This window comes from Armigeres subalbatus, chromosome 1, assembly GCF_024139115.2.
Source record: "Armigeres subalbatus isolate Guangzhou_Male chromosome 1, GZ_Asu_2, whole genome shotgun sequence".
NCBI classification, from domain to species: domain Eukaryota; kingdom Metazoa; phylum Arthropoda; class Insecta; order Diptera; family Culicidae; genus Armigeres; species Armigeres subalbatus.
Window position 1 is genome coordinate 255,387,145 of NC_085139.1, and position 24,608 is coordinate 255,411,752.

The window sequence follows — 24,608 nt, forward strand, 5'->3', positions numbered from 1 at the left end:
ATAATTGAACTACTTCGCGACGACTAAAACACGCACTGCACAATGCTTCCCAAGCAACACACTTGTCATAAAAATGATTCTTTGACCTATGTACGACCAAATCTAGTCGTATTTGAGTTGCTGCAACCAAATCTGTCTGAAATGTGTTACTCGGGTTGCTCAATAGCTACTCTGAAAAAACACACACTGAACTGATTAACTTTATTACCGGCCGCACAATGCAGAACACAATATTCCGGCAGATCGCACGATCGTTCTGCTGTCCGAAACAAGAGAAAACACACACTCCTTTTAATTTTATTGATTAAATAGTAACAAACAACGCATAAATGTATCAAAGCCCGGAAGTAAATCAGTTTAAAATCCAACTCATTATCTGGGTGAGAAGTTAGAATGATTTCACAATAGTAAGTTCGTTGTTCATTAAGTAAAATGGAAGGTAAACATCACTTTAAAAAAATCTTTATCATAAACAAAAACATGTTCGAAAGGACTTTTGCTATATATAGCGTGCAAGTTTCAACACGTTATATTGGAATTTACTGATGCAACGTATATTCCTCTATGCATCAATCTTCAAATTCAACCTAACTTCCAACCACAACATAAACTAAAATTCCTAATGTTTACACAATTTTCTTCCGCAGTTTTCTTTCAAAATGATTTGTTATTGTATTTGAGAGGTGTTCTGAGCACATGGATTGAACAAATATGATCAATTTGTATGCCATTCTACGAAGTGGCTCGATGTAACTGACTTGCGATTACTTTTCCATATGGGACAATTAACCTTGGTATTTTTTCCACTGTTCTAGACTAAACTTCTTGCATAAAATAGCCCAACTCATAGTACATGTGAAAATAAAGTGAAATATGATAATTACTCAAAATTGTCAAAAGTTCAGATGTGCTCGACTTGCGGTTAGCGGCAGATTGGTACACCCATGTTTTTACAAGGTTTTTTAAGTCGATTAAAATCTTTAGTTTCAATGAAAGAATGAGTTAACCCCATGAAAAAATCACATAAAATCAAAGAAAATTCAGGTGGTAGGTAGGGGGAATGACGGCTTTGGCAGGTGTTATTCTATTATTGGCAGGGGGGTTTTTTATGACTGACTAGGCTCAAATTTGGCCTAAACATTCTTTGCATATCAAAGAATATTGTGGCCAAATTTCATAAAATTTTGTCGACAAAAACCCCCCTGCCAATAATAGAACAAAACCTGCCAAAGCCGTCTTTCCCCCTTATGTAAAAAGCTGTGAAAGTTTAGATTAACCGAGAAATTAAAGAATTCCAACTTCTAGGCAATAACAAACACACTAAAACCAAGAAATGACAGTTTGATGTTTTGTTGTCGTTTGTCATAGCAAAGAGCGTTTTACGATCTATTTAGTACCCATAATAATGTTTTTTTTTTCTATTTTACGATCTCTCCCTATCTAGAGACCCGTCAATATCAAGATGTGGTCCAGGAGAGGCGCTATACTTTTTTTTATTTTCAAAAGTTCCCAATTGTGTCGATTGTATCAAAGCGTGTTAATTTTCTTTGTTTATTGTACAGACTGGTAGACATTTGCTATTCCGTTTGTGATTTTCTTCAAGATGCTTAATTACAATATGAAACAATGAATTGTTTCTTTAAACTTGAGGACACATCAACCAAACACAATCCGCTTGAAAACCGACTCTATGGAACTTCGGAAAACTCGTACCCAAATTAAACCGATTAGATTTTTTGTCTATAACATTATAACATTGAATGCTACGCATTGAAAATTATCTTTATTTATATGAATGTGATTGCCATAATATAACTAGATTAAGATGGTAGTGCTATGTGCGTATTAGTATTCTAAATTTCTATCAGAGAATATGCTACACATATATTCCCTTTCAGCTAGCTTTCAAGAATTAAATTGTTAAAAATTGACACTATCTTCTAAATTAGATGACATCTCCTTGTAATGCTATTTGACACAAGTCACAAGTCACAGTAGTAAGGCAAACTGAAATCTTGATGATAAGATATGAAAAATATGCTTAGACTGCTTTGAAAGTAGATTTTATACAATCTGTGCAGTTTTGTTACCAGCTAGTAGTGATCGAAGCGGCCACTCTTGTCAACTTACGGAAGCTTGTATCAATCTCCGACGAGGTGATCTGACGCCAGCTCAAAGCCTTGGATTCAATGTATGGGACCAGAGATCCATGGCTAATTCATCTAATAGTCAAGAAACTCTGCTATCATAATAGGTTACACATTTCGCAGGCCTGGTAGCGGGTCACTTTTTAGTGACTTGGTCACTTTTTTCGGGCAAGTCACTAAAAAGTCTCTTTTTTCGACCTCAAGTCACTAAAGTCACTTTTTCTCGCAAAAAGTCACTATTTTCAACTATTTTGAAGCTATACTGCCGCTAACTGCAAGTCGAGCACATCTGTATATGGGGCTCCATATACAGATGTGCTCGACTTGCGGTTAGCGGCAGTATAGACTATTTTTGAATGAAGCTTTATGTATAAGTCGGATGATGCTTTGTTCATGGCGGAAATGAAATTACGGATCTTGGGAAAATGATCGCTCTGAAACTTCGTCAGCCATATTACTCGCTGCTCTTATTGGCATTTCACCAGTAGCTAATTGACCATTCCCGTCAAAATTTTTAACTTGCTCAATCGATTATTTATTTTATTTAAAGTCAACTTTCCCAAAAAACCCATATTTTTTGACGCCTCTAAGTATTTTTTAAATTTAAAACAAAATATTTAAAAAGTGTTGTTTTTCAAGATTGGGCTAACATTCGCCCGATTTTGAACGAACAGTGGGTGAATTTTTCAGACCGATTCACACGTGCAGCATTTTTTCAACTTTTGTTTTGGATTTTTTAAATAGTTCGAGGTTTTAGAGAGAGAGAGAGAGTAGATAGAGAGATATTATATAAAGGGGATAAAGTCTCCCCAATTTCAAAGATTGCATGCGCTGAGATACATCGAAATTTAGAAAAGTGAATCAAGTCTGCCCAGTCTCCCCTCTCAATTGCACTATTGGCGGTTCACATTAATCTTTTGAATTTTAGATATTCTTCCTGGTGCTTCAGGAAACCCAATAGTTGATGAAAGGCTTGTTATTTAGTGCATACCCAAAACAAACATGCTTATCAGTTTTTTCATAACAGAAAATTGTTTTATCACAAACCTCGTGCTTAGAATCATAGGGGCGTAACTGCATTAATCCATTGCTCTTCGTCGATGTTTTCTTTTTATCATTGTAGCGATTTGCGGTAGTTTGCTGAAGATTTAATGTTTTGGTGTGATAAAGGATGATTGTATCTTGCACCAGACGCGGTGCAATTACGCAACAATTTAACTGTTGAAGTTATGATTCTCAGCGCGTGATATTTTGGTGAAATGAAAATATTTATTTTCAAATCGAAATAATGATAGTTGCATCTATGATTGTACTGCATTCGAATTGAAAGGCGATACTTTAAATACGTAAGGGATCCCCAAAATAATTTTGATGTTCGAACATGAGAAAATAAAAGCCGTTTTTTCTTCCCAACATCCACTTCGATCAATATTGGAATTTTTAAAATATATTGTGATGATATTTTATACATTTGAAATAGCATAAATGTGAAAGATTCTTCAATTCGTTCAATCCCAGGTTCGTTGTAACTGAATTTTCATAATTTTTGTTTCGTTTTCTACCAAAACGATCCGTACTGATGTTCCCTTCGCACTAAAAATTCCAAAAACTTCTTAAACCTATAGCAAATCTGCATCTTTCTTAAGTAGGTGTTCAGCTAATCCAGTGATCGTAATTTTCACTCATTCTCACGAGAAGAGAATGTTCATTCACGCAATTTTTTGCCTAGAAATCATTTTTCGGGGAAGAAAAACAGGTCTTATAAGTGATAAATAACCATGTTTAGCTCACTTCCAGTGGCGCGAACGTTTGATTTGCTCGCAGGACTACCGTGGACCCCCGATAATTTGAACGGTACCTCATTCAAATTAACGGGGTTCATTTTTAATTTGAACTTCTGGTTACTCTATTTGCATCAGAAAAACTGGTTTCTGGCCGCTCTCTTTGCTGGTTTGTTTTGATTCTGCGTTCCGTTTCACAATGTTTCATTTATCTTCTCTCGATTCCACGTTCTAAATGACGTTTGAACCATTTTTAATTTGAACGATGTTCAAACCAACGGGGTTCAAATTAAAAAGTGTTCAGATTAAAAGCAGTCATATTATCGGGGGTCCACGGTACTCATAGTTTTTAGTAGTCCTTCTTTTGACTGATATTTAGTAAAATATCCTTGGGATAAAAAAAAGGGCAAAAGTTAGCGTGCACGATTTTCGTTTCTTTTCTGAGATCGTTATGAGAGAGTGGTGAGTGAAAGATGGTTTCCACCACAAACGAAACAAAATTCTCCCTCGACCCAGAAATGCTTAATTTCGTCTCATCGAAAATGCAACTGAAACTGAAAGTCACTATTTGGTCACTTTTTCCGCAACTGAAAGTCACTATTTGGTCCCTTTTTTCGTCAGCTTTGGTCACTAAAGTCACTATTTTGAGCGGCATAGGTCGCTACCAGCCCTGCATTTCGTTGATATAGACAACTGAACCTTTCAGGAACGGCTCAAATTGCTCAAACAAAAATGTGATGCATTAGAAACCTGTGCTGCGTTCGGAGGAAAACAAATGGAACACGTCAAGGCGGAGATCTACAAGGAAGAACAAGGAAAAGTCCTGCTTTTAAAAAGGAGATAAGGAGTTTTGGTATTGCCCAACAATTGTGTCCTTTGTACTCTTCCGTTGATCATACCATTTATCAGTGCGCCACTATCAAAGAACCTTTAGTGAAGGACAGGTGCGAATTGGTACAACGCACAAGGATGTGCTGTAATTGTCTGCGTCCTAACCACGGTGTGAAATCATATCCCTCCAAATCTTCATGCGGTACACCAAATTGCCAGCAAAGGCTTCAAACTATGTTATGCCTGATCAGTAATCCAGAGTCTTCTAGCCACATCTCAATGATGAAAATGATGAAGCTACCAAGCAAGTAGCATCCCATTCAGCAAATGTCAAAACAGATGGCCAGCTTCACGCAGTGAGGGCCATGATCGACGGTGGATCTCAATCGTCACTGATTTCGGAGCATTGTGTTGAAGTGCTAGGACTGAGAAGGGAGAACGCAACACTTTTCGGAACGGGCTTTGCTTGTGGGGCATCGGAGGCACCTGTTCTCTCGGTTCAATGACAAACCTATAATATAATTCGAACAAAAGCATATGTGCTGTGCTGAGCAAACTGACAAACAACTTACCAAGCCGAGGGATTGATTCAGTCTGCCTGCAGTATCTGGAATCGTTAATGTTGGCTGATCCAGAGTCCAGAAAAGTCATCCAAGATCAATTGATTTCTTGGTTTGGGTATTTTAGTAGAATGTTTTAGACACTAAGTACGAGTAAAGGCTATGTATTCGCTCCAAAACCAAAAGTTTAATAGAAGGCCCTGAGACACATAGTGTAATATACCAATCGACTCAGTTCGACGAATTGAGGTGATGTCTGTGTGTGTCTGTGCGAAAAAAAAGTCTAGCTCATTTTTGGGCACTTGGTCCCAAATTTTTCTGAGTTGTATAACTTAGTTAATTTGATAAGTTCCATTTGTTTTTATGATTAATAATGGATAAATAAAAAAAAAAACAAGATGAAAAATATTTTCTCGGGATGTACTAGATCATCCAAACTGTTCTTGAGTTCAGAACTTGCGATTTACAGCCACGACACTAGCTTGTTTCGCCACTAGAAGCTTCGATATGTATTCAATCATATACTCCAGAAGTTCAGGAGACATGCTTAAATTCAACCCTTCTTGAATTCAGAACTTGGGATCTACATCCACTACTTTAGCTTTTTTCATCTCTCCAAGCTTGGATACCCGGATAAAAAATATCATTAAAATATCATAAATTTTGTTGTTACAACACCATTTAAACCATATTTTTTACCATTGAATATAATGGAATTTTGACAATAAAATCACATGAGAAATAATGGTTTTCCACGATAAAATGAATGGTAAATGGGACTTTTACAATTAAAAAGGGGGGTTGTTATGTATCTTTACAATAAAAAAATCGAAAATTTTCCATACAAAATTCGGAGCAAAACAATTGATTTTACGGTTCTTCAATGGGATGATTTCGAGCGACAAAACAATAGAAAACATTGTGTTTTAAATGTTTTCAATTACTGTTTCTATTGTTTTACAATAGAAATACAACAGGATTTAGAATACATTCTACTCCAATATTACAATAAAAATACAATACAATTAATTGTTTTACAAATCATTTTATTTTCCTTCGGTTGTTTAGCATATCTTTAGACGAATCCAGCGCACTACTTCCAAAATTAAGTGGGTTGCCTGTATCTGGAGAAAAATCCAACATCGGTTTAAAAAGCGTACTAACTTTGTTCCGAATAGACAATACATACACTGATAAAAAATATATAGTAGCAACAAACACACAGTCATGTTGAAGTTTACCATGCACGATAATAGTACGCATAACCTTAATATTTGTATGAGTTACCACATTATTGTCCACGCTACTATATGCATTGACAATCTTGTACTACTGACTCCCATGGTAAATTCAACCGTAGCCTATCTTCTACCACCGTGGGTGCCGTCGAACGGTGATGAACGAAAACAACAAGCAGTTTTACGCGATTTTTAATTCGGATCACGCTTTATTAATTTATAAATTATATAAATTAGCGTTTTGGACCAATAACATAGGTAGGTGTGTATATTGATAAGAACATTTCGCTTTTGAAAGAGGCATACCTAATTGATAAAATTCTTCTCATTTCCAGAAAACAAAACGAAGATGGCTTCTGCTCGGCATGCCCTTCCCTCGCCGCTTCCGTGTTACATTTCTAATGGAGAATTGTATCTGCGACAATCGGAATATGAACGGCAGCAGCACTATTAAAACCATTCAACTTTTCTGGAGTTAGCTAGCAAAAACTCGCCATGTGCCACCAGTGCCATATTTTGGTAATTATGATGAACATGGATTTAAGCTGACTATTGAATTGACAATTCCGGTATTTTCGTCAGTATGGGAGAATCAAATGTTCTTCATTCACACAGCAGAATACTGATGGAAGCGGCAGGGCCCTGTAAAGAATGAACTAACTGGAAACTCCTGGTGGTACCATGAAGGTTTGATCCGTCTCTACTGCTAGCAAAAACTCGCCAGAATGCTTGGTAATTCATTAAATTCTGATAATGCTGCTGTCGTTCATATTCGTTCATGTTCAAAAAATTTGAACACCTATTTCGCATTAAATTATGGTAAGCTGCAGAAAATTTGTTGAAAATAAAATGGTTTATTTTAGGTGAATGCGTATTTATTTAATTTTTTTTTGGCAAAATCACAATAAAAAAATGCTCCAGGCAATGCCATGCTACCATGACAATATAGTGACGGAAACCACGCTACGTAGTAAAATTTACTATATTTCAAGTTCATCCATGCATAGTAGCAACGGCAAGAACATGGTTAAATCTGTCACATTTCTATGCTCAATGAGGCATAGTAAAATTTACCGCACTTTGCAGTAGATTCAAATACCTTCTGCGTTCTACCAAAATTAAGTGGTAAAATGTTTTTATTTTCACCTTTGATATTGTTGGCATTACCATGCCGCTTCTTTCAGTGTATAGATATAAACCTGTGAAAAATGTAAATTATAAAAGAATGTCAGTTTTATTAGAAAAAATACGTCGAGAAGAAAAGAAAAAAAATACCTGCGTTAGTTCTTATTATATTCCGTTGGTGAGATTGGCCAATGATAGCCACTGAACGATCTTGAATCAGTGACCAGCAAGCAGCAGTATTTTATTTATCATAAGCTTCATTTCTGTAAAGGAACAAGGATACATGTTACCAGGCATGTCATCAGGTATTATGATGATAAAATTTTCATTTATTTTTTGTTCGGTATGAACCACTGCGTTCATTATGTACATTGAACTTTTGTAGAACAATAAGATTACGATTACCGGTGGTGAGTATAAACCGTTTGTCAGCGCAGTATCATTACTTGGCACTTTATCGGTCGCTACTAAACGCGCTGCTAAAACAGTAGCGCAGCTGACAGGTGACCAAATTGACCAAATAACAGTGCTACTATTTGATGAACTATCAAACGTCGAACGTCGATACGGAATGCAGCCACCAAAATGATAACCGAAAATGGGTGAGTGAGGGTGATCAAAATACTCGCGCCCAGTAATAATGCTCTAACGCGCTTCAACACTTCAGATACTTACCACGGTACAGAAGCCATAGTGATCTACCGCTTGCCCAGCAGCAGAAACTGTAATGAAAAATACAATATCTGCACCATACAGTTTCATTATTTTCATCTCTTCACTAATTATGAACAAAACTGTACACGCTCAAATGAATCCAGCCATTCTCCGAGTAAAATGATAGGCAAAAGTTTTTGTTCCCTTTCATTTTTTTGAAATCAAATTTGTATTGCATAACATTTTTAGACCTGCAACAAGACCTTCAATATGGAAATATATACTTGAGAATCGATATAACATTTTTATTTATTTAACAAACAAAGCTATTGTAATTTTATTGTTTTCAATTGTTATTTCATCAATATAATAAATCCATGAAATATTCCAAAATTATATTAATTCAATAACATTAGACGAATTTCCAGATCATCCAAACCGAATACTTTTAAAATTTGTGTAGTTTTTGGATGAGAAATACTAAACATAAGCGAACAATAAAAATATAATAGAATATATCGGAAACATTTAAATATATTGTTATTTTAATGTACGTACAATAAAGATCTTTTACAACCGTGAACATTTTACAATAAGCATACAATAGTTTGTATTGTTTGCCACACAATCTATTGTATTTCAATGGGTTATGTCATACAAGTTACTGTAAATTTTTATCCGGGTATGTATTGTAAAGAAACTGGCTGCACTGATCAGTAATGTATGTATGTAGCTAATGCGGATCAATCAGTATGAGTTACGAGTTGAATTGAAACGAATTTGCCCTTTGGTAATCCGTGATTCGTGCACTTAAATGTAAGTAGTTTTAAGTAAATATTGTAAAGAATTATGTTAATAAATTGATCAATATACAGCATTGAAGCTGCTCAACAGAAGCTGCTGTTTGACTATTGTTTGCAGTTCTCGTGAAGCCAGGATTGTTCGAGACAAAATAGTGGAGAATGCCGTCGAAGACTGCAGCAGACTGTGGAACTATTCTTACGTACGAATGGGAGAGAAAAACACCAACACACGACAAAACGGCAGTTCGAATAAAAACAAATATGATGCAGACAACGAATTTGCAAGTGAAAAGTGCAACGTGTAAGTGTGGATAGTGGACACAGGGTTCATTATTTACGATCCTGGAGGATGCTTGTAAGCTGATATTTGGTTTGTATTGATATTGGAAATATACCATGATTACTGCATGTATAATTGTAAATTGGACAGGTTGTCTACCAGTTGATTGCCAGTTTCACGGGCGGGAGATTGTTGGGGAAGGTTAATAGGTCTGTGAAACTGGCTGCACTGATCAGTAATGTATGTAGCTAATGCGGATCAATCAGTATGAGTTACGATTTGAATTGAAACGAATTTGCCCTTTGGTAATCCGCGATTCGTGCACTTAAATGTAAGTAGTTTTAAGTAAATATTGTAAAGAATTATGTTAATAAATTTATCAATATACAGCATTGAAGCTAATCAACAGAAGCTGCTGTCAATAGGTGTTTCGATCGCGCCAAAGGTGACATAATCAACACCTGGTGTTAGGTGGGACGTTAAACAGCCCTGACACGACGGCCCTCCGACGAGACAGGAGGTTTGCGCAGGCCCAATAAGCCGCCTAGAAAACCAATCATTACGAACAATATAAGAGATAATGCGACTCTATATAATCATCAAAGACCTAGGCGACGAATAAAGGATCACGATTGGAAGCTTGGAACATGGAACTGCAAGTTGCCAGGTTTCGCAGGTTGCGACAGGATGATCTACGATGAATTACATCCCCGCAACTTTGACGTCGTGGCGCTGCAGGAGATGGACAGGACAGAAAGTGTAGAAAAGCGGGCATCGAGCGGCTACCTTCTACCAAAGCTGTGGCACCACCAACGAGCTGGGAACCGGCTTCATAGTGCCGGGTAAGATGCGCCATCGTGTGATTGGGTGGAAGCCAATCAACGCAAGGATATGCAAGGTGAGGATAAAACGCCGTTTCTTCAACTACAGCATCATCAACGTGCACTGCCCACACGAAGGGAGACCCGACGACGAGAAAGAAGCGTTCTACGCACAGCTGGAGCAGACATACGATGGATGCCCACTGCGGGACGTCAAATCGTCATAGTTGACACGTACGCACAGGTAGGAAGGGAGGAAATGTATAGACCGGTCATCGGACCGGATAGTCTGCACACCGTATCGAACGACAACGGCCAACGATGCATAAACTTCGCAGCCTCCCGCGGAATGGTAATCCGACGCACCTTCTTTCCCCGCAAAAATATCCACAAGGACATGGAGATCACCTATCCATGAAACGGAAAACCAAATCGACCACGTTCTAATCGACGGTAAATTCTTCTCCGACATCACGAACGTCCGCACTTACCGCAGTGCGAATGAATCCGACCACTACCTCGTTGCAGTATGCCTGCGCTCAAAACTCTCGACGGTGTACAACACGCGTCGAAGTCGGACGCCGCGGCTTAACATTGGGCGGCTACAAGACGGTAGACTAGCCCAAGACTACGCGCAGCAGCTGGAAGTGGCACTCCTAACGGAAGAGCAGCTAGGCGCAGCGTCTCTTGAAGATGGCTGGAGAGATATTCGATCTGCCATTGGTAGCACCGCAACCGCTGCACTTGGCACGGTGACCCCGGATCAGAGAAACGACTGGTATGACGGCGAATGTGAGCAGTTAGTAGAAGAGAAGAATGCAGCATGGGCGAGATTGCTGCAACACCGCACGAGGGCGAACGAGGCCCGATATAAGCAGGCGCGGAACAGACAAAACTCGATTTTCCGGAGGAAAAAGCGCCAGCAGGAAGGTCGAGACCGTGAAGAGACGGAGCAACTGTACCGCGCTAATAACACACGAAAGTTGTATGAGAAGTTAAACTGTTCACGTAAGGGCCACGTGCCACAGCCTGATATGTGTAAGGACATAAACGGGAACCTTCTCACGAACGAGCGTGAGGTGATCCAAAGGTGGCGGCAGCACTACGAAGAACACCTGAATGGCGATGTGGCAGACGAAGATGGCGGTATGGTGATGGACCTGGGAGAACGCGCCCAGGACATAATCTTACCGGCTCCGGATCTCCAGGAAATCCAGGAGGAGATTGGCCGGCTGAAGAACAACAAAGCCACTGGGGTTGACCAACTACCAGGAGAGCTATTTAAACACGGTGGTGAGGCACTGGCTAGAGCGCTGCACTTGGTCATTACCAAGATTTGGTAGGAAGAAGCTTTGCCGCAGGAGTGGATTGAAGGTGTCGTGTGTTACATCTACAAAAAAGGCGTTAAGCTGGATTGTAGCAACTACCGCGCAATCACATTGCTGAACGCCGCCTACAAGGTACTCTCCCAAATTTTATGCCGTCGACTAGCACCAATTTCAAGGGAGTTCGAGGGGCAGTATCAGGCGGGTTTTATGGGCGAACGCTCCACCACGGACCAGGTGTTCGCCATTCGCCAAGTACTGCAGAAATGCCGCGAATGCCCACACATCATCTATTCATCGACTTCAAAGCCGCATATGATACAATCGATCGGGACCAGCTATGGCAGCTAATGCACGAACACGGTTTTCCGGATAAACTGACACGGTTGATCAAAGCGACGATGGATCGGGTGATGTGCGTAGTTCGAGTTTCAGGGGCATTCTCGAGTCCCTTCGAAACCCGTAGAGGGTTACGGCAAGGTGATGGTCTTTCGTGTTTGCTATTCAACATCGCTTTGGAAGGGGTAATACGAAGAGCAGGGATTAACACGAGTGGTACAATTTTCAATAAGTCCGTCCAGCTATTTGGCTTCGCCGACGACATAGATATTATGGCACGTAACCTTGAGAAGATGGAGGAAGCCTACATCAGACTGAAGAGGGAAGCTAAGCGGATCGGACTAGTCATCAACACGTCGAAGACGAAGAACATGATAGGAAGAGGTTCAATAGAAGACAATGTGAGCCACCTACTGCGAGTTTGCATCGGTGGTGACGACATCGAGGTGGTAGAAGAATTTGTGTACTTGGGCTTATTAATGACTGCGGAAAATGATTCCAGCAGAGAAATTCGGAGACGCATAGTGGCAGAAAATCGTACGTACTTTGGATTAGATCGAATAGAGTTCGCCGCCGTACCAAACTGACAATCTACAAAACGCTCATTAGACCGGTAGTCCTCCTGGACGATGCTCGTGGAGGACCAACGCGCACTTGGAGTTTTCGAAAGGAAAGTGCTGCGTACCATCTATGGTGGGGTGCAGATGGCGGACGGTACGTGGAGGAGGCGAATGAACCACGAGTTGCATCAGCTGTTGGGAGAACCATCCATCGTTCACACCGCGAAAATCGGAAGACTGCGGTGGGCCGGGCACGTAGCCAGAATGTCGGACAGTAATCCGGTGAAAATGGTTCTCGACAACGATCCGACGGGAACAAGAAGGCGAGGTGCACAGCGGGCAAGGTGGATCGATCAGGTGGAGGACGACTTGCGGACCCTCCGCAGACTGCGTGGTTGGCGAAGTGCAGCCATGGACCGAGCTGAATGGAGAAGTCTTTTATGTGCAGCACAGGCCACTCCGGCCTTAGTCTGATGATAAATAAATAAATAAACGTTAGAAAGAGGCCTACATGCTGCTTTCAGCACATAAGCTTAAAAAGTATGCTTTCAGCATTCTTTCAACCATTATTCAAACATCTGTCAGCATGTTCTGTGGGCTAACTTTTATGCATCATCAATCGCTGAAATTGTTTTTAGGCAACATTTTCTCGATCTGTATAGATGCTACTCTGCTGCTAATCGTTTAACAGTAGCCGTCAACAGCAATATGACTTCTAGACGGCTTGTTTTCTTACTCTATCGGCTAGCATTAATGACATCGCTTTGTCAGTTGCTATAAGAGCAGGTGCATACCTTTGTAGCTGCATTACAGAAATCAATAGCTCCGGCAACAAAAATCAACTGTAAACATTGCGGTTCTGACGTTCCATACTGATAAGCTATTAAAAGAAGCAGTAATAGGTTTACTTAAACGTTGTGTAATCTTCAAAGGTACAGAAGTTGCCTAAAAGCTTCGTTAGTTCATTTATAGCGCTATTACGCTATATTGTTAGTGCTATAACAACAGCGAAAACATTTTCATTGTGAATGCTACTAACCGTAATATAGGAAGTTGCTAACAAGCAACTTAATTACATACATGAGCTCTTAACCGATAAGCTTTGTTGCTAATTCAGACAGAGCTGTTTTATGACTATATGAAAGCTGCATAAACGATAAAAGATGAAATATATTCGGCACAAACTGACTAGCTGATAGATATTTGTGTAATAGTCGAGTTGAAGTTTAAGGGATTATTTGCGAAGGTTTTTCTTTTATTCAACATTGGCTGCTTGTATTCAAATATTATACAGCCTTAGGTTAGAAGTTGAAGCTTTTAGCACCAAAATTGTTAGTTGGGTATACGCGTAACCAAGGAACTAAGGTCTACAAGCATAACGAAAGAGCTTTTATCTCTTTTTAAAAATGGTTCATGCCCAATTTGAAATATTTAATTAAATTCCGTTCCAGGTCATCCAAGAATTCCCTGGAGTATAGCTCTTGAGGTCTACCCGCGTAACCGAAGGGCTGTTATCTATTTTTTTTAAATGGTTCATGCCCTATATGATCCATTTAACCAAACTCAATATGCCTTAAGCAGCCGTTCCTTTCCAGGTCATCCAAGAATTCCCTAGACCCCTCAGCCGCGTTTTCATCCCAAATATGTCCTCCGAGTATTTGTCTTTCATATGCGTCATGTGGTCCAGACATATGAATGTTGCAAGATCTCCACATTGTCTTGGAGTTTGAATCAAATGGTCTAATGAAATACATCCTGGACATCCTGGAAGCCTTGGTTGATTCGGTAGACCATTTGATTCAAACTCCAGGACAATTTGGAGACCTTAAAACATCTCATATACCTGGACTTGAGACGCAAGTGAAAGACAAATACTCGGAGGGCATGATTTTGATGATACCGTGGCTGAGGACATCATGGAAGCCTTGGTTGATTCATTAGACCATTTGATTCAAACTCCAGGACAATTTGGAGATCTTACAACACCTCATATGTCTTGTTTTGAGACGCAAGTGAAAGACAAATACTCAGAGAACATAATTGATCATAAAGGCTTTGGTTGATTCGGTAGACCATTTGATTCAAACTCCAGGACAATTTGGAGATCTTGCAATATCTCATATGCCTTCATTCGAGACATAAGTGAAAGACCAATACTCAGAAAACAAAATTGGGTTGACAGCGTGACTGGGGACATCGTGGAAGCCTTGGTTGATTCGGTAGACCATTTGATTCAAACTCCAGGACAATTTGGAGATCATAAAACATCTCATATACCTGGACTTGAGACGCAAGTGGAAGACAAATACTCGGAGGGCATGATTGGGATGATACCGCGGCTGATGACATCATGGAAGTCTTGGTTGATTCATTCGACCATTCGATTTAAACTCCACGACAATTTGGAGATCTTGCAACATCTCATATGCCTGTATTTGAGACGTAAGTGAAATACTGGTACTCAGAAGACAAATGTATCCTACAATCAATAAATTAGGTGAAATACTAGAAATTTTTATACGTCCCCCTAAAAAGTGACGTAAAAAGAGGTCTTACGAGAGATGTGATGCACATTGTAGGATACATATCGAAACTTACAGCGACAAAAGAAGCCTTCAAAGCAGCTGTAGCCCTGAAAAGTTTGGATGATGCAGAATATATAAAACTATCTTACTATGTATATTGACCATCCAGAAGCAGTACTGCACATGGTTAAATACATTTGAAAACTTTAAGTTCCGAAAGAGCTACTTCGCTGCTGTAGATTTCAAGTCTTCAAGTGTTCAAGTCAAGGATAGTGTGGATGACCTAAAATATCTCAAAAATATCTTACGATATTCGTTGGCCTCCCGGAAGGTGTAATGAATATAATTGAATTCATATTGTAGCTTTTAGTATTGAAAAGAGCTTATAAACAGCTGTAGATCTCAGGTCCCGAACTCAAGGACAGTTTGGATTCCCCAGAAAATATCAAAACAATCCTACGATATCCTTTGATCTCCCGGGAGGTGTAACGGATATAATCGAATGCATAATGAAACTTTTTGTACTGAAAATCGATTTTCTTGCAGCTGTAGATCGCAAGTTCTGAACTCCAGGACAGTTTGGATGACGCAGAATATCTTAAAACGATCTTACGATATCTACCATGAGATGTAATGAATATATTTAAATGCATATCGAAACTTTGAGTACCGAAAAAAGCTTCTAAGGGAAGATCCATTAATAACGTAACGCAAAAATTGTCAATTTCAACCCCTCCCCCTTATGTCACAATTTTTATATGAATCATTCAAATTTTTTGTATGGATTGTCACACTTCGAGCAATGGAGGGGGTTGCCCTCTAAGTGTGACGGTCCATACAAAATTTTCAGATGTTTCATACAAAAAGTGTGACATAGGGGGGAGGGGTTGAAAATTGCCAATTTTTGCGTTACGTTATTAATGGATCTTTCCTAAGAGGTAAAATACCAAAATTTATAATAAGCAATATAAGTAAAATACTTTGGGCATAACTAATGAGCTTTGGTATTTCATACTATCCGGTGGCAGAAGTGAAACAGACGTACATAAATTCGTATAATACATATTCAGCTTCAGACTTTTGACTTTGTAAATGATTTGGAAATATAGTTATTTTACGGCAAATCCTAATGAAGATAATTGTCTGACGAGCTCGGTGGTCTAGTGGCTACCGCTTCTGCCTTATAAGCAGGAGGTCGTGGGTTCAATTCCAGGTTCGTCTCTTTCCTACTTTGTATTTCTATCTTAGTTCTTTCTGTGTTTCACGTTCTACCAAAACGATTCCTACTGTTATAACCTTCCACATAATCCCAAAACTTCCCGTGGCACCTATTAGAGGTCGTAGAGTTCTCTGCATCTTTCTTAAGTAGGTCTCCAACTTATCATCCTTCCCCTTTCTCAGCATTCGCAAGGACGTGGCCAGGACAGATCTCGACTATTGGAGAGTGCATTGATTCCATCTAAAAGATAATAATTAGTCCCAAATCAATATATATGGTAACGTATGAAAGTGATGCTACTCTCAGACAATAGTCTTGGCTTGTACCACCTACGAATTTGTGCTAATTGCTCAATGCTAATGCTAATGCTAATGAAGATAATTGTCATATACAGCCTCCAGACATACCCGGTCATGTTTGTCCTACATTTTTTTTTATCGAAAGATGTGTATTTATTTTAGATGATAATATTGACATTTGGTACACTACATTTAATTAGATGATGTGCAAAAAATCTTAGCATTGCTAAAATATGCTGTTCGAAACACTATGGGATTTTTTTTATGATAAAATTGTTCAATAATAAAACTAATAAAATGTTCACCATCACCGGCAAACATTCTTTCAGATGAATATCCTTTTTAATAAAAAGTGATACAATAACATCAGCACTGCGATCACTAGAAACACTCTAATCCAGTACAGTTGTCGTATCTTCCGGCGAGCCTTCTCCATACTGTCGAGATCATCCTTCAGTACGAACTTGCGAATTCCGAGCATGTACTTCTCTAGGTACGAGTCCCAGTTCATGTTGGTCATGTCGAAATCAAAGTCGAGGCCATCCTTCGCGCGTTGAACTTTGCGCATCAACTGTCTTAAATTGTCCGCTTTGAAGTCCCATTGGTGCATCGCGAAGAACTCTCCGGTGTCCGCCGCTTTCTGGAAACGTTTCGCAATCTTCGCCATGATGGGCTTCGATCCCTGCAGTCGCATTATTATATCGAAGAGGTAGGCGGGCAGGAAGTGCAGGAACAGTTCGACGATTTTGTGGATTATTCGATTGGTGCGATACTGGAAGCCCGGATACAGCATCACGTACTTAGTGGGGTTCTTGATAGCCCACTTCTGGGTGATTTCGCCGTATTTGTACCACTTGATCGGGTTGATCGGACCGGAAGTGCAGTTGTACACTCGGATTGGATTAGACCTGAAATTTTTAAATAATTGGTCAATAAGTTGGAATATATTTTCGCCAATATCTCACGTGGTTATAGAATTTTCCCAAGCAGCTGCGATAAGAGTGTTGCAAACAATGTCTACTGGAATAACGTCCATGACGCAATCCTGGTCGCACATGATGCTACTGATCGTTCCTCGTCCGATCTCCATCATAATACCTTGAAATTAGAATTTCACATCAGAGATAAGCATAGTCAGTAAGACGAAAAAGCCTACCAGTGATCCCGTAGACATTATCCACCCATCCCGGAAACGGCTCCTTCAGCGATCCGGTTACAATCGACGGCCGCACAATACAGATTGGCAACCGGTTACTATACTCGGACACCAGCTGTTCGGCAATCGACTTGGTCAGGGTGTACGTATTCGGGTGGGAGCCTTGCAGCTTCTCGGACAGTGCGTTGATCACATCCCCCGGAAGGATGTTGACGCACTGTATGAACGAGTCGGCATTCATCGTCGGTGGGTAAACCACTTCGTCGACATCGCGCCTGCATGGGTTGCTGTAGGCGGTCGAGACGTGGACTACGCTCTGCAAAAGCAAATTTATTTTTATTCCATTTTATTTTTATTGTTCATTTTATAATTCACCTGTAATTGAAACATTTTCACGCAAAGATCCAGCATTCGCTGAGTCCCAATAGCGTTCAGCACAGCTGCTTCCTTGAGTCCTTCATTGAACCTAACGGTCGCAGCTACGTGAAACACAATGTTCACGTTCTCAATCAGCAGCTGCATATCTTTTTCGGACAATCCCAGCTGGGGCATCGTGATGTCGCCACCGATGCAGATCATCTTCTCCAAGACAAAGGGCGTCTTCATTCGTAGCCTATCGAATGCCGGATGCTTGATGAACTCCCGGTAGCGTTGTTCGCTTGTCAACCCTCGCTTTGGTCTGAGCAAGACATAGATGTGCTTGATCCCATCGCAACTGCGTAGCAACTTTTCGATCAGCACCTTTCCAAGGAATCCCGTTCCTCCGGTCACAAAGATATTCTTTCCATCGTAAAATGGACGAATCTCGTACGTCTCGCCGGAAAGATCCTCCAGAGCGGCATTCTCTTCAACGTTGTTGTTCAGATCGGTTTTGACCATGGCTTTGCTCTTGAGAACGATACCGCCAGCGGTTTCATCATTTCCAACTGATGATGATTTCAACGAATGAAAACGATTTGCAATGCTCTCCACCTGAGCTAATATCGGAAGATCCATCTTCCGATGGGATCAGCAATCAGATGCGATTAGTTTGATCGTGGTTTGGGGACAGAATTGCGTAGCGCTACGGCAGAGTAGTTATTAGCCTGTGCGTGGTTTAGATGTTACGGTTCGTTAACATTTGGCTCGTTGTGATTATGGCTTGAAGTATATAGAATTACTGTACAAACATTAATGGAATATCACTTCATACATTTGCATTTTTCATATTGTTTGTTTAAATAATAATTATCTAGTGTTAAAATTGAAACTATCTCGCATTTTGCATCTGTGACATGCGATAGTTTATAGGCTTCAGTTCAAATCATCAGGTCATTGATCAATTTGACGGTCTTGCACAGCTCAATGGTAAGACGTGATATAGTCAAAGCAGTTTATGCTGATGAAACATGGGTTCGAAGTTCGAGCTCTAGCCCGAACGCAAAAGTTTTCAATAGTTCCAACAACCTAAAACGTCAATATCATTGAATTAACCGTCGGGGACTCGCGCCGTTGTAAAAAGTACAACAGGATCGAAAAAAGCACGCTTCTCGTTCACAACACAGGTGGGACTGCGTGAGCGGTCCAGGATGAAGCAAGTTCCGGAAGGTTAGTATGTATATACCAATAAGCAAAATGTGTAAACGAGTGTAAAACGCAGATTTTAAAAAATCAGCCGAAATTCCTTCAGGTTTTTGTAATACTTTATTAACATGATAACACATATTGATAAGCTTCCTTTAGGAATTCAGACAAGTCTCTTTCAGGAATTCAGACGAAATCCTTTCAGGACGAATTCCTTTCGAAAAAAAATCCTCCAGGTAATCTGAAGAGTTTATTTTAGGAAGCCAGACGAAGTCCATTCAGCAATTCAAACGGATTTTCTTGTCGAATTCAGACAAATTTGCTTCAGGAATTCAGACAAGTTTCTTTTATGAATTCAGACGATTCCCTTTTAGGAACTCTGACGAAGTACTCCCTGGAATTCAGAACAATTCCTTTTAGGTAGTCAAATAAAATCCATTCATAAATTCGAATGAAGTAAATTCAGGAACTGAGATTAATATCTTTTAGGAATTCAGAAGAGCTCTCTTCAGGAATTCAGAGAAATTTCTTTAACAGATTCAATACGGATTTTTTTTCGTCGTATTTCAACATAAATTTTGGACATACTGCTTAAAAAACGGATGCAAACCATAAAAAAGTAGAAATAAGAGTGGAAATATTTTTTTTTGAGAACTTTGAGGGCTTCCAAACCTTTTTTGAGTTCAGATCCTGATGATCTACATAAGTAACAAAGCGTTTTACGGGGCCTCAATCCTAATATGAAGTTGGAAATGGTACTTGAGACATAATTGAACTATTTTTTATCAAATCGCAGTGTTACCAGAACATCAACGGTACTCCAAACTATTCTTGAGCTCAGATCTTGGAGGTCTACAAGATCAACAGAGTAATTCATAGGTTCTCGAGCTTGTGTGTTAGTTGGAGAAACCTCACGGGACATCATTACACCAGTATATACAAAATACATCATTCCCAGAATATTTACGGTACTCCAAACAATTCTTGAGTTCAGATCTTGAAGATCTTCAAGACCAACAGAATGCTTGATAGGTTACTGAGCTTATGTGTTAGTTGTGGAAATCCCATGGGACATCATTCCATCAGTATTTTAAAAAAAATCAACATTCACAGAATAGCTATGGTACTCCAAACCATTCTTAAGTTCAGATATTGGAGATCTTCAAGACCAACAGAGTGATTCATAGGTTTCCGAGCTTAAGTGTTAGTTGGTGAAGCCTCATGGGACACTATAACAACAGTATATAAAATATCAACATTCTCAGAACATCTAAGGTACTCCAAACCATTTTTGAGTTCAGATCTTGGAGGTGTACAAGATCAACAGAGTAATTCAAAAGGTTCCCGAGCTTGTGTGTTAGTTGGAGAAGCCCCATGGGACATCATTACATCAGTATATAACAAATTCAACATTCTAAGAATAGCTACTCCAAACCATTCTTGAGTTCAGATATTGGAGGACTACAACACCAACAGAGTAAGTCATAGGGTCCTGAGCTTGTGTGATAGTTGGAGCAAACACATGAGACATCATTACACCAGTATATACAAATTACAACATTTTCAGAGTTCCTGCGGTACTCCAAATCATTCTTGAGTTCAGATATTGGAGGTCTACAGGACCAACAGAGTGATTCATAGGTTTCCAAGCTTGTGTGTTAGTTGGCGAAGCTCCATGGCATATTATTACACTAGTATATACTAAACACAATTTTCCCAGAATTTCCCAAACCAGCTATTCCAAACCAGGAGCTATTCCAACTCATAAAAATAGTTGTGACATCGAAGATCTTCATGTTGATCGATTTGAATATTAAGATCTATACTCAAGGAGAGTTTGGAGAGTCGTATATGACGAGTGAAGTCTATAATGTGTCTGTAATGGTGTTACGAGGTACTGTGGAGCTATACTAACTCATAAAAATAGTGAGGACATCGTAGATATTCTTGTTGATCGATATGAATATTAAGATCTGAATCCAAGGATGGTTTGGAGAAGCGTAGATATTGTAAAAGATCTGTTATACCACTGGGCAGGCGCAGGATTTTATCATTAAGCGTTTTAATTTCAATTATTCAACAAGAAAATGGTAAAGTATGGTGTTGATTCCTAAGAACATCAAAATTACAACTCAAGGATAGTTTGGATGCTCTAGATCATCGTATGGACCGTAACCTGACCTGTGCAATATTTTTCCTGGATGGAGCAGTTAATTTTGAACATTTTTGCTGAAGAAAGCAAGGCTCTATCTCTTAAAATTTTGATTTTTGACAGCTGATTGTCTTGGGTCATATATGACCCATCCGTATTGAATCGGTTAAGGTGAATCGCGTTGGAATAGACCTGTTCGCCGGCCATATCATCGGCGGCGGTGGCGGCGTGGTGGCCACTTTTGCCAGGTTGATAAAATAAGGCAACCTGCTTTCATCACTTGAACCGGCGTGGAAGAAAAAATCAATTTTACCGTGGATTTTTAGATTAACGCGGTTTTGATTCCGTGAACCGTGGTTCCTTTAGTAAAACATACAATATTCCTGCAGGAATTTATTCGGAAGTTTATTAAAGAATGAACTATTTTTCGATGGAATTCCTAAATGAATTTTCTAAAGGACTTCCCGAGAGAATTCCTGAAGTAGTGTTGGAAAGTGTGCTCCCGCATCTTCATCGATTGTACACCCCAGAGCCAACGTCCTCTTCCAGGTTCTCTGCAAGTTCTTTTGCTGGTCTTTCTTCCTCCATGCGCACTACTTGTCCAACCCACTGTAATCTTCTTTATTTTACCAACCTGCCTATGTCTGCATTTTAGTACACTTGGCTTAACTCGTGATTCATTCATTTTTCTGCACCATTTACCATTTTCCACCACGCTGCCAAGTATTGAGTATTTTCAACTTAACACTTCGAGAATTTGATAATCTGCATATTTGAACGTCCATGATGCATGGCCGTACAGGACTACTGGACGAATCAACGATGTGTTGAGAATTCCTCCGGAAATTCCTTCAAAAATTCCTTTATGGATTCCTATGGAAATTCCTTTAGGAATTCTTTTGGGAAGTCTTTTTGAAATACCTTCAAAATCTTTTAAAGTAGTTCAAACTAGAATTATTTTAAAAAAATCTCTAAATACAAAACCTTCAAGGAATTTCTTCAAAACTACTCCAAAAATTCATTTAAGAGCCACTAAAAAAATTTCTTGAATAATCTAAAAAAATCCACCAAGAATTCCTTTGTATATTTCACCAGGGATTTCTTTAAAAGTTTTTTCGAAAAGCCTCCGGGATTCCTTATTAGATTTCTTCCAAGATATCCACTGGAAATTAATTAGAGAATGAAATAGTTTTCGGTGGAGTTGCTGATTGAATTTTCGAAAAAATAAAACAAACAAATTAAACAACTAACACTGATAAAAAATCCGAAGGTATTACTGAAAGAGTTTCGTAAAGAACCTATGAAGGCATTTTCGATGGAATTCCTGTAGGAAGTTCTGGAAGTATTCCCGGAGAATGTTTTAAAGAAATTGCTGGAAGAAGTTCTGAAGAAATTCCTTAGGAAAATTTGGAAGAAATCCCTTATGCAATCTCTGGCAGAATTTATTTAAGGAATTCGTAGAATAATTGCCGAAACTTTGATAGCAAGATTTTGAGCACCCCTAAATCATGTCCGATGAAGCTCAAATTTTGCATAGGGGCATATTTTAGGGCTAAGGAAATGTTTGCGAAACGTCCGGTTTTTAAATTCAATGAAAAATTGTTTTCGTCATAAGAAATTTTTTCATAGTCTCAAAATAGTAAATTTTTTTTTCAAAATAATTATTCTCAAAGTTTCATGCATTTTGAGTTCTTTGGCATCAAAAAACAAGAAAAAATATTTCCCCTTTGTGAGAAAATAAAATGTTTTGATTAGTTTTGAGCACCCCTAAATCATGTTCGATTTAGCTGAAATTTTGCATAGGGGGATGTTTTTGGCTACGAAAACGTTTGCGTATCGTCCGGTGTTAAAATTCGATGAAATTTTTTTGCATCATCTGAAAAGTCCCAAAAATGTTCTAAGAGAAAAAATCGATTTTTTTCAATTTTTTTTTGAAATAACGTCAGATCTCGACGTTTCATGCATTTTTATGTCATTTGGCATCAAAAACAAAGATTCGATTTTCGACTTTTCCTTTGAAAAAATTTATGGGTTGTATGACATTCGCCAGAAAGTCATTTGCCAGAAGGCTTTTTGCCAGAATCAATTTGCCAGAATGGACTATTGAGCATGAGCATGAGCAGGATAACCGTACAATTCGTAGTTGCTACTCCGTGATTGACTAGAACTTGCGAAATTGAACCAATTGAATGGAGCTTGGGTTTTAGCTATCATTCTCAATGTGCAAATTTCGGAAATTCAATGCATTTTACTAAGTCAATTACGGCGCCGGCCACGTCCTTACGGTCATCAAGGGAAGGAAGGATTATTAGTTCAACTCTCGTTGCTACTAGAGACCGAGTATACCTCTGCATCTCCACGATAGTCTTAGGATAGGATATTGTGTTAGTATGAAGGGATACATTATCTGGATTCACTTTGGTAAGTGATGCGATCTATGGGATAGGAATATATGAATGAGAATTAGAAGTACTAGAGTAATGAGAAAGTATTAAAGTGAATTCTAATGGGATTCATTTTTTTACAATTAGAATTTGAATGCTATTGGATTCTAATACCACGCACACGTCTACCATACCATCGTTACCCGCACATCAACCCTCACACATTCTTACTTGTATGAGGCCTGCACGAGCATAGCGACCGTATATAGCATTCGTATACGGGTACAAATGAATGCCAATCTATTTTTACATTTTATTTACTGCTACTAAGTAACAGGCAGCTTTTTATAACAATTCTATATTTAGAATCATACTTGCTAGCAATGAGAATTTGATTTGCAAAGAGATTGAGTTATATGATTAATGAAATTATCTAATAGGAAAATTGGAAAGGGCCAGGGATCAAACCCTTAATCTCCTGCTTATGAGGCAGAAGCAGTGACACAAGGCCACCAAGCACCCTTAAAATCAATTTGCCAGAATGGACTATTCCCCAGAAAGTCGCTTGCCAGAATGTACCATTTCCCAGAATGGACCATTCCCCAGAATTGGTCATCACCTATTTGCCATGCACGCGTTTGCCAATAATTCTTAACGCCATGAACTTTTGGTATAACTATGAACAGCGTTATGGGAAGACGAGGAAATGCCTGCTAGCTGGTTGGACGGCCTCATTTGCCCTCTCTTTAAGAAAGGCCACAACTGGAGTGCGCCAATTACCGAGGAATAACCCTAGCAGCACAATTCACGTTGATTTGGTTGAAATAACTAATACATGACCAAATT

At 39.2% G+C, this 24,608-nt stretch overlaps 2 protein-coding genes across 6 annotated transcripts in view; one reads left to right on the top strand and one right to left on the bottom strand.

Annotated features, from left to right (window-relative positions):
• Positions 1-9,124: 9,124 nt before the first annotated feature.
• The window catches only part of LOC134207222 (uncharacterized), a 123,585-nt gene continuing 108,101 nt past the window's right edge, over positions 9,125-24,608 (top strand). Inside the window, exon 1 of the mRNA XM_062682944.1 lies at positions 9,125-9,440. Within this exon, the coding sequence (XP_062538928.1) occupies positions 9,299-9,440 (142 nt within the window). The 5' untranslated portion in view covers positions 9,125-9,298. The remainder of the gene's footprint in view (positions 9,441-24,608) is intronic.
• Positions 16,636-24,608, bottom strand: part of LOC134213011 (putative fatty acyl-CoA reductase CG5065) — a 31,991-nt gene continuing 24,018 nt past the window's right edge. For 2 of the 5 annotated variants that reach the window (XM_062691469.1, XM_062691460.1), the window contains exons 2-5: positions 18,039-18,822; positions 17,664-17,979; positions 17,473-17,605; positions 16,636-17,415 (exon numbers count right to left, since the gene is read on the bottom strand). In XM_062691469.1, the coding sequence (XP_062547453.1) occupies positions 16,833-17,415; positions 17,473-17,605; positions 17,664-17,979; positions 18,039-18,659 (1,653 nt within the window). In that variant the 5' untranslated portion in view covers positions 18,660-18,822 and the 3' untranslated portion in view covers positions 16,636-16,832. The remainder of the gene's footprint in view (positions 17,416-17,472; positions 17,606-17,663; positions 17,980-18,038; positions 18,823-24,608) is intronic. The other 3 variants (XM_062691496.1, XM_062691488.1, XM_062691479.1) reach the window with 2 other exon arrangements.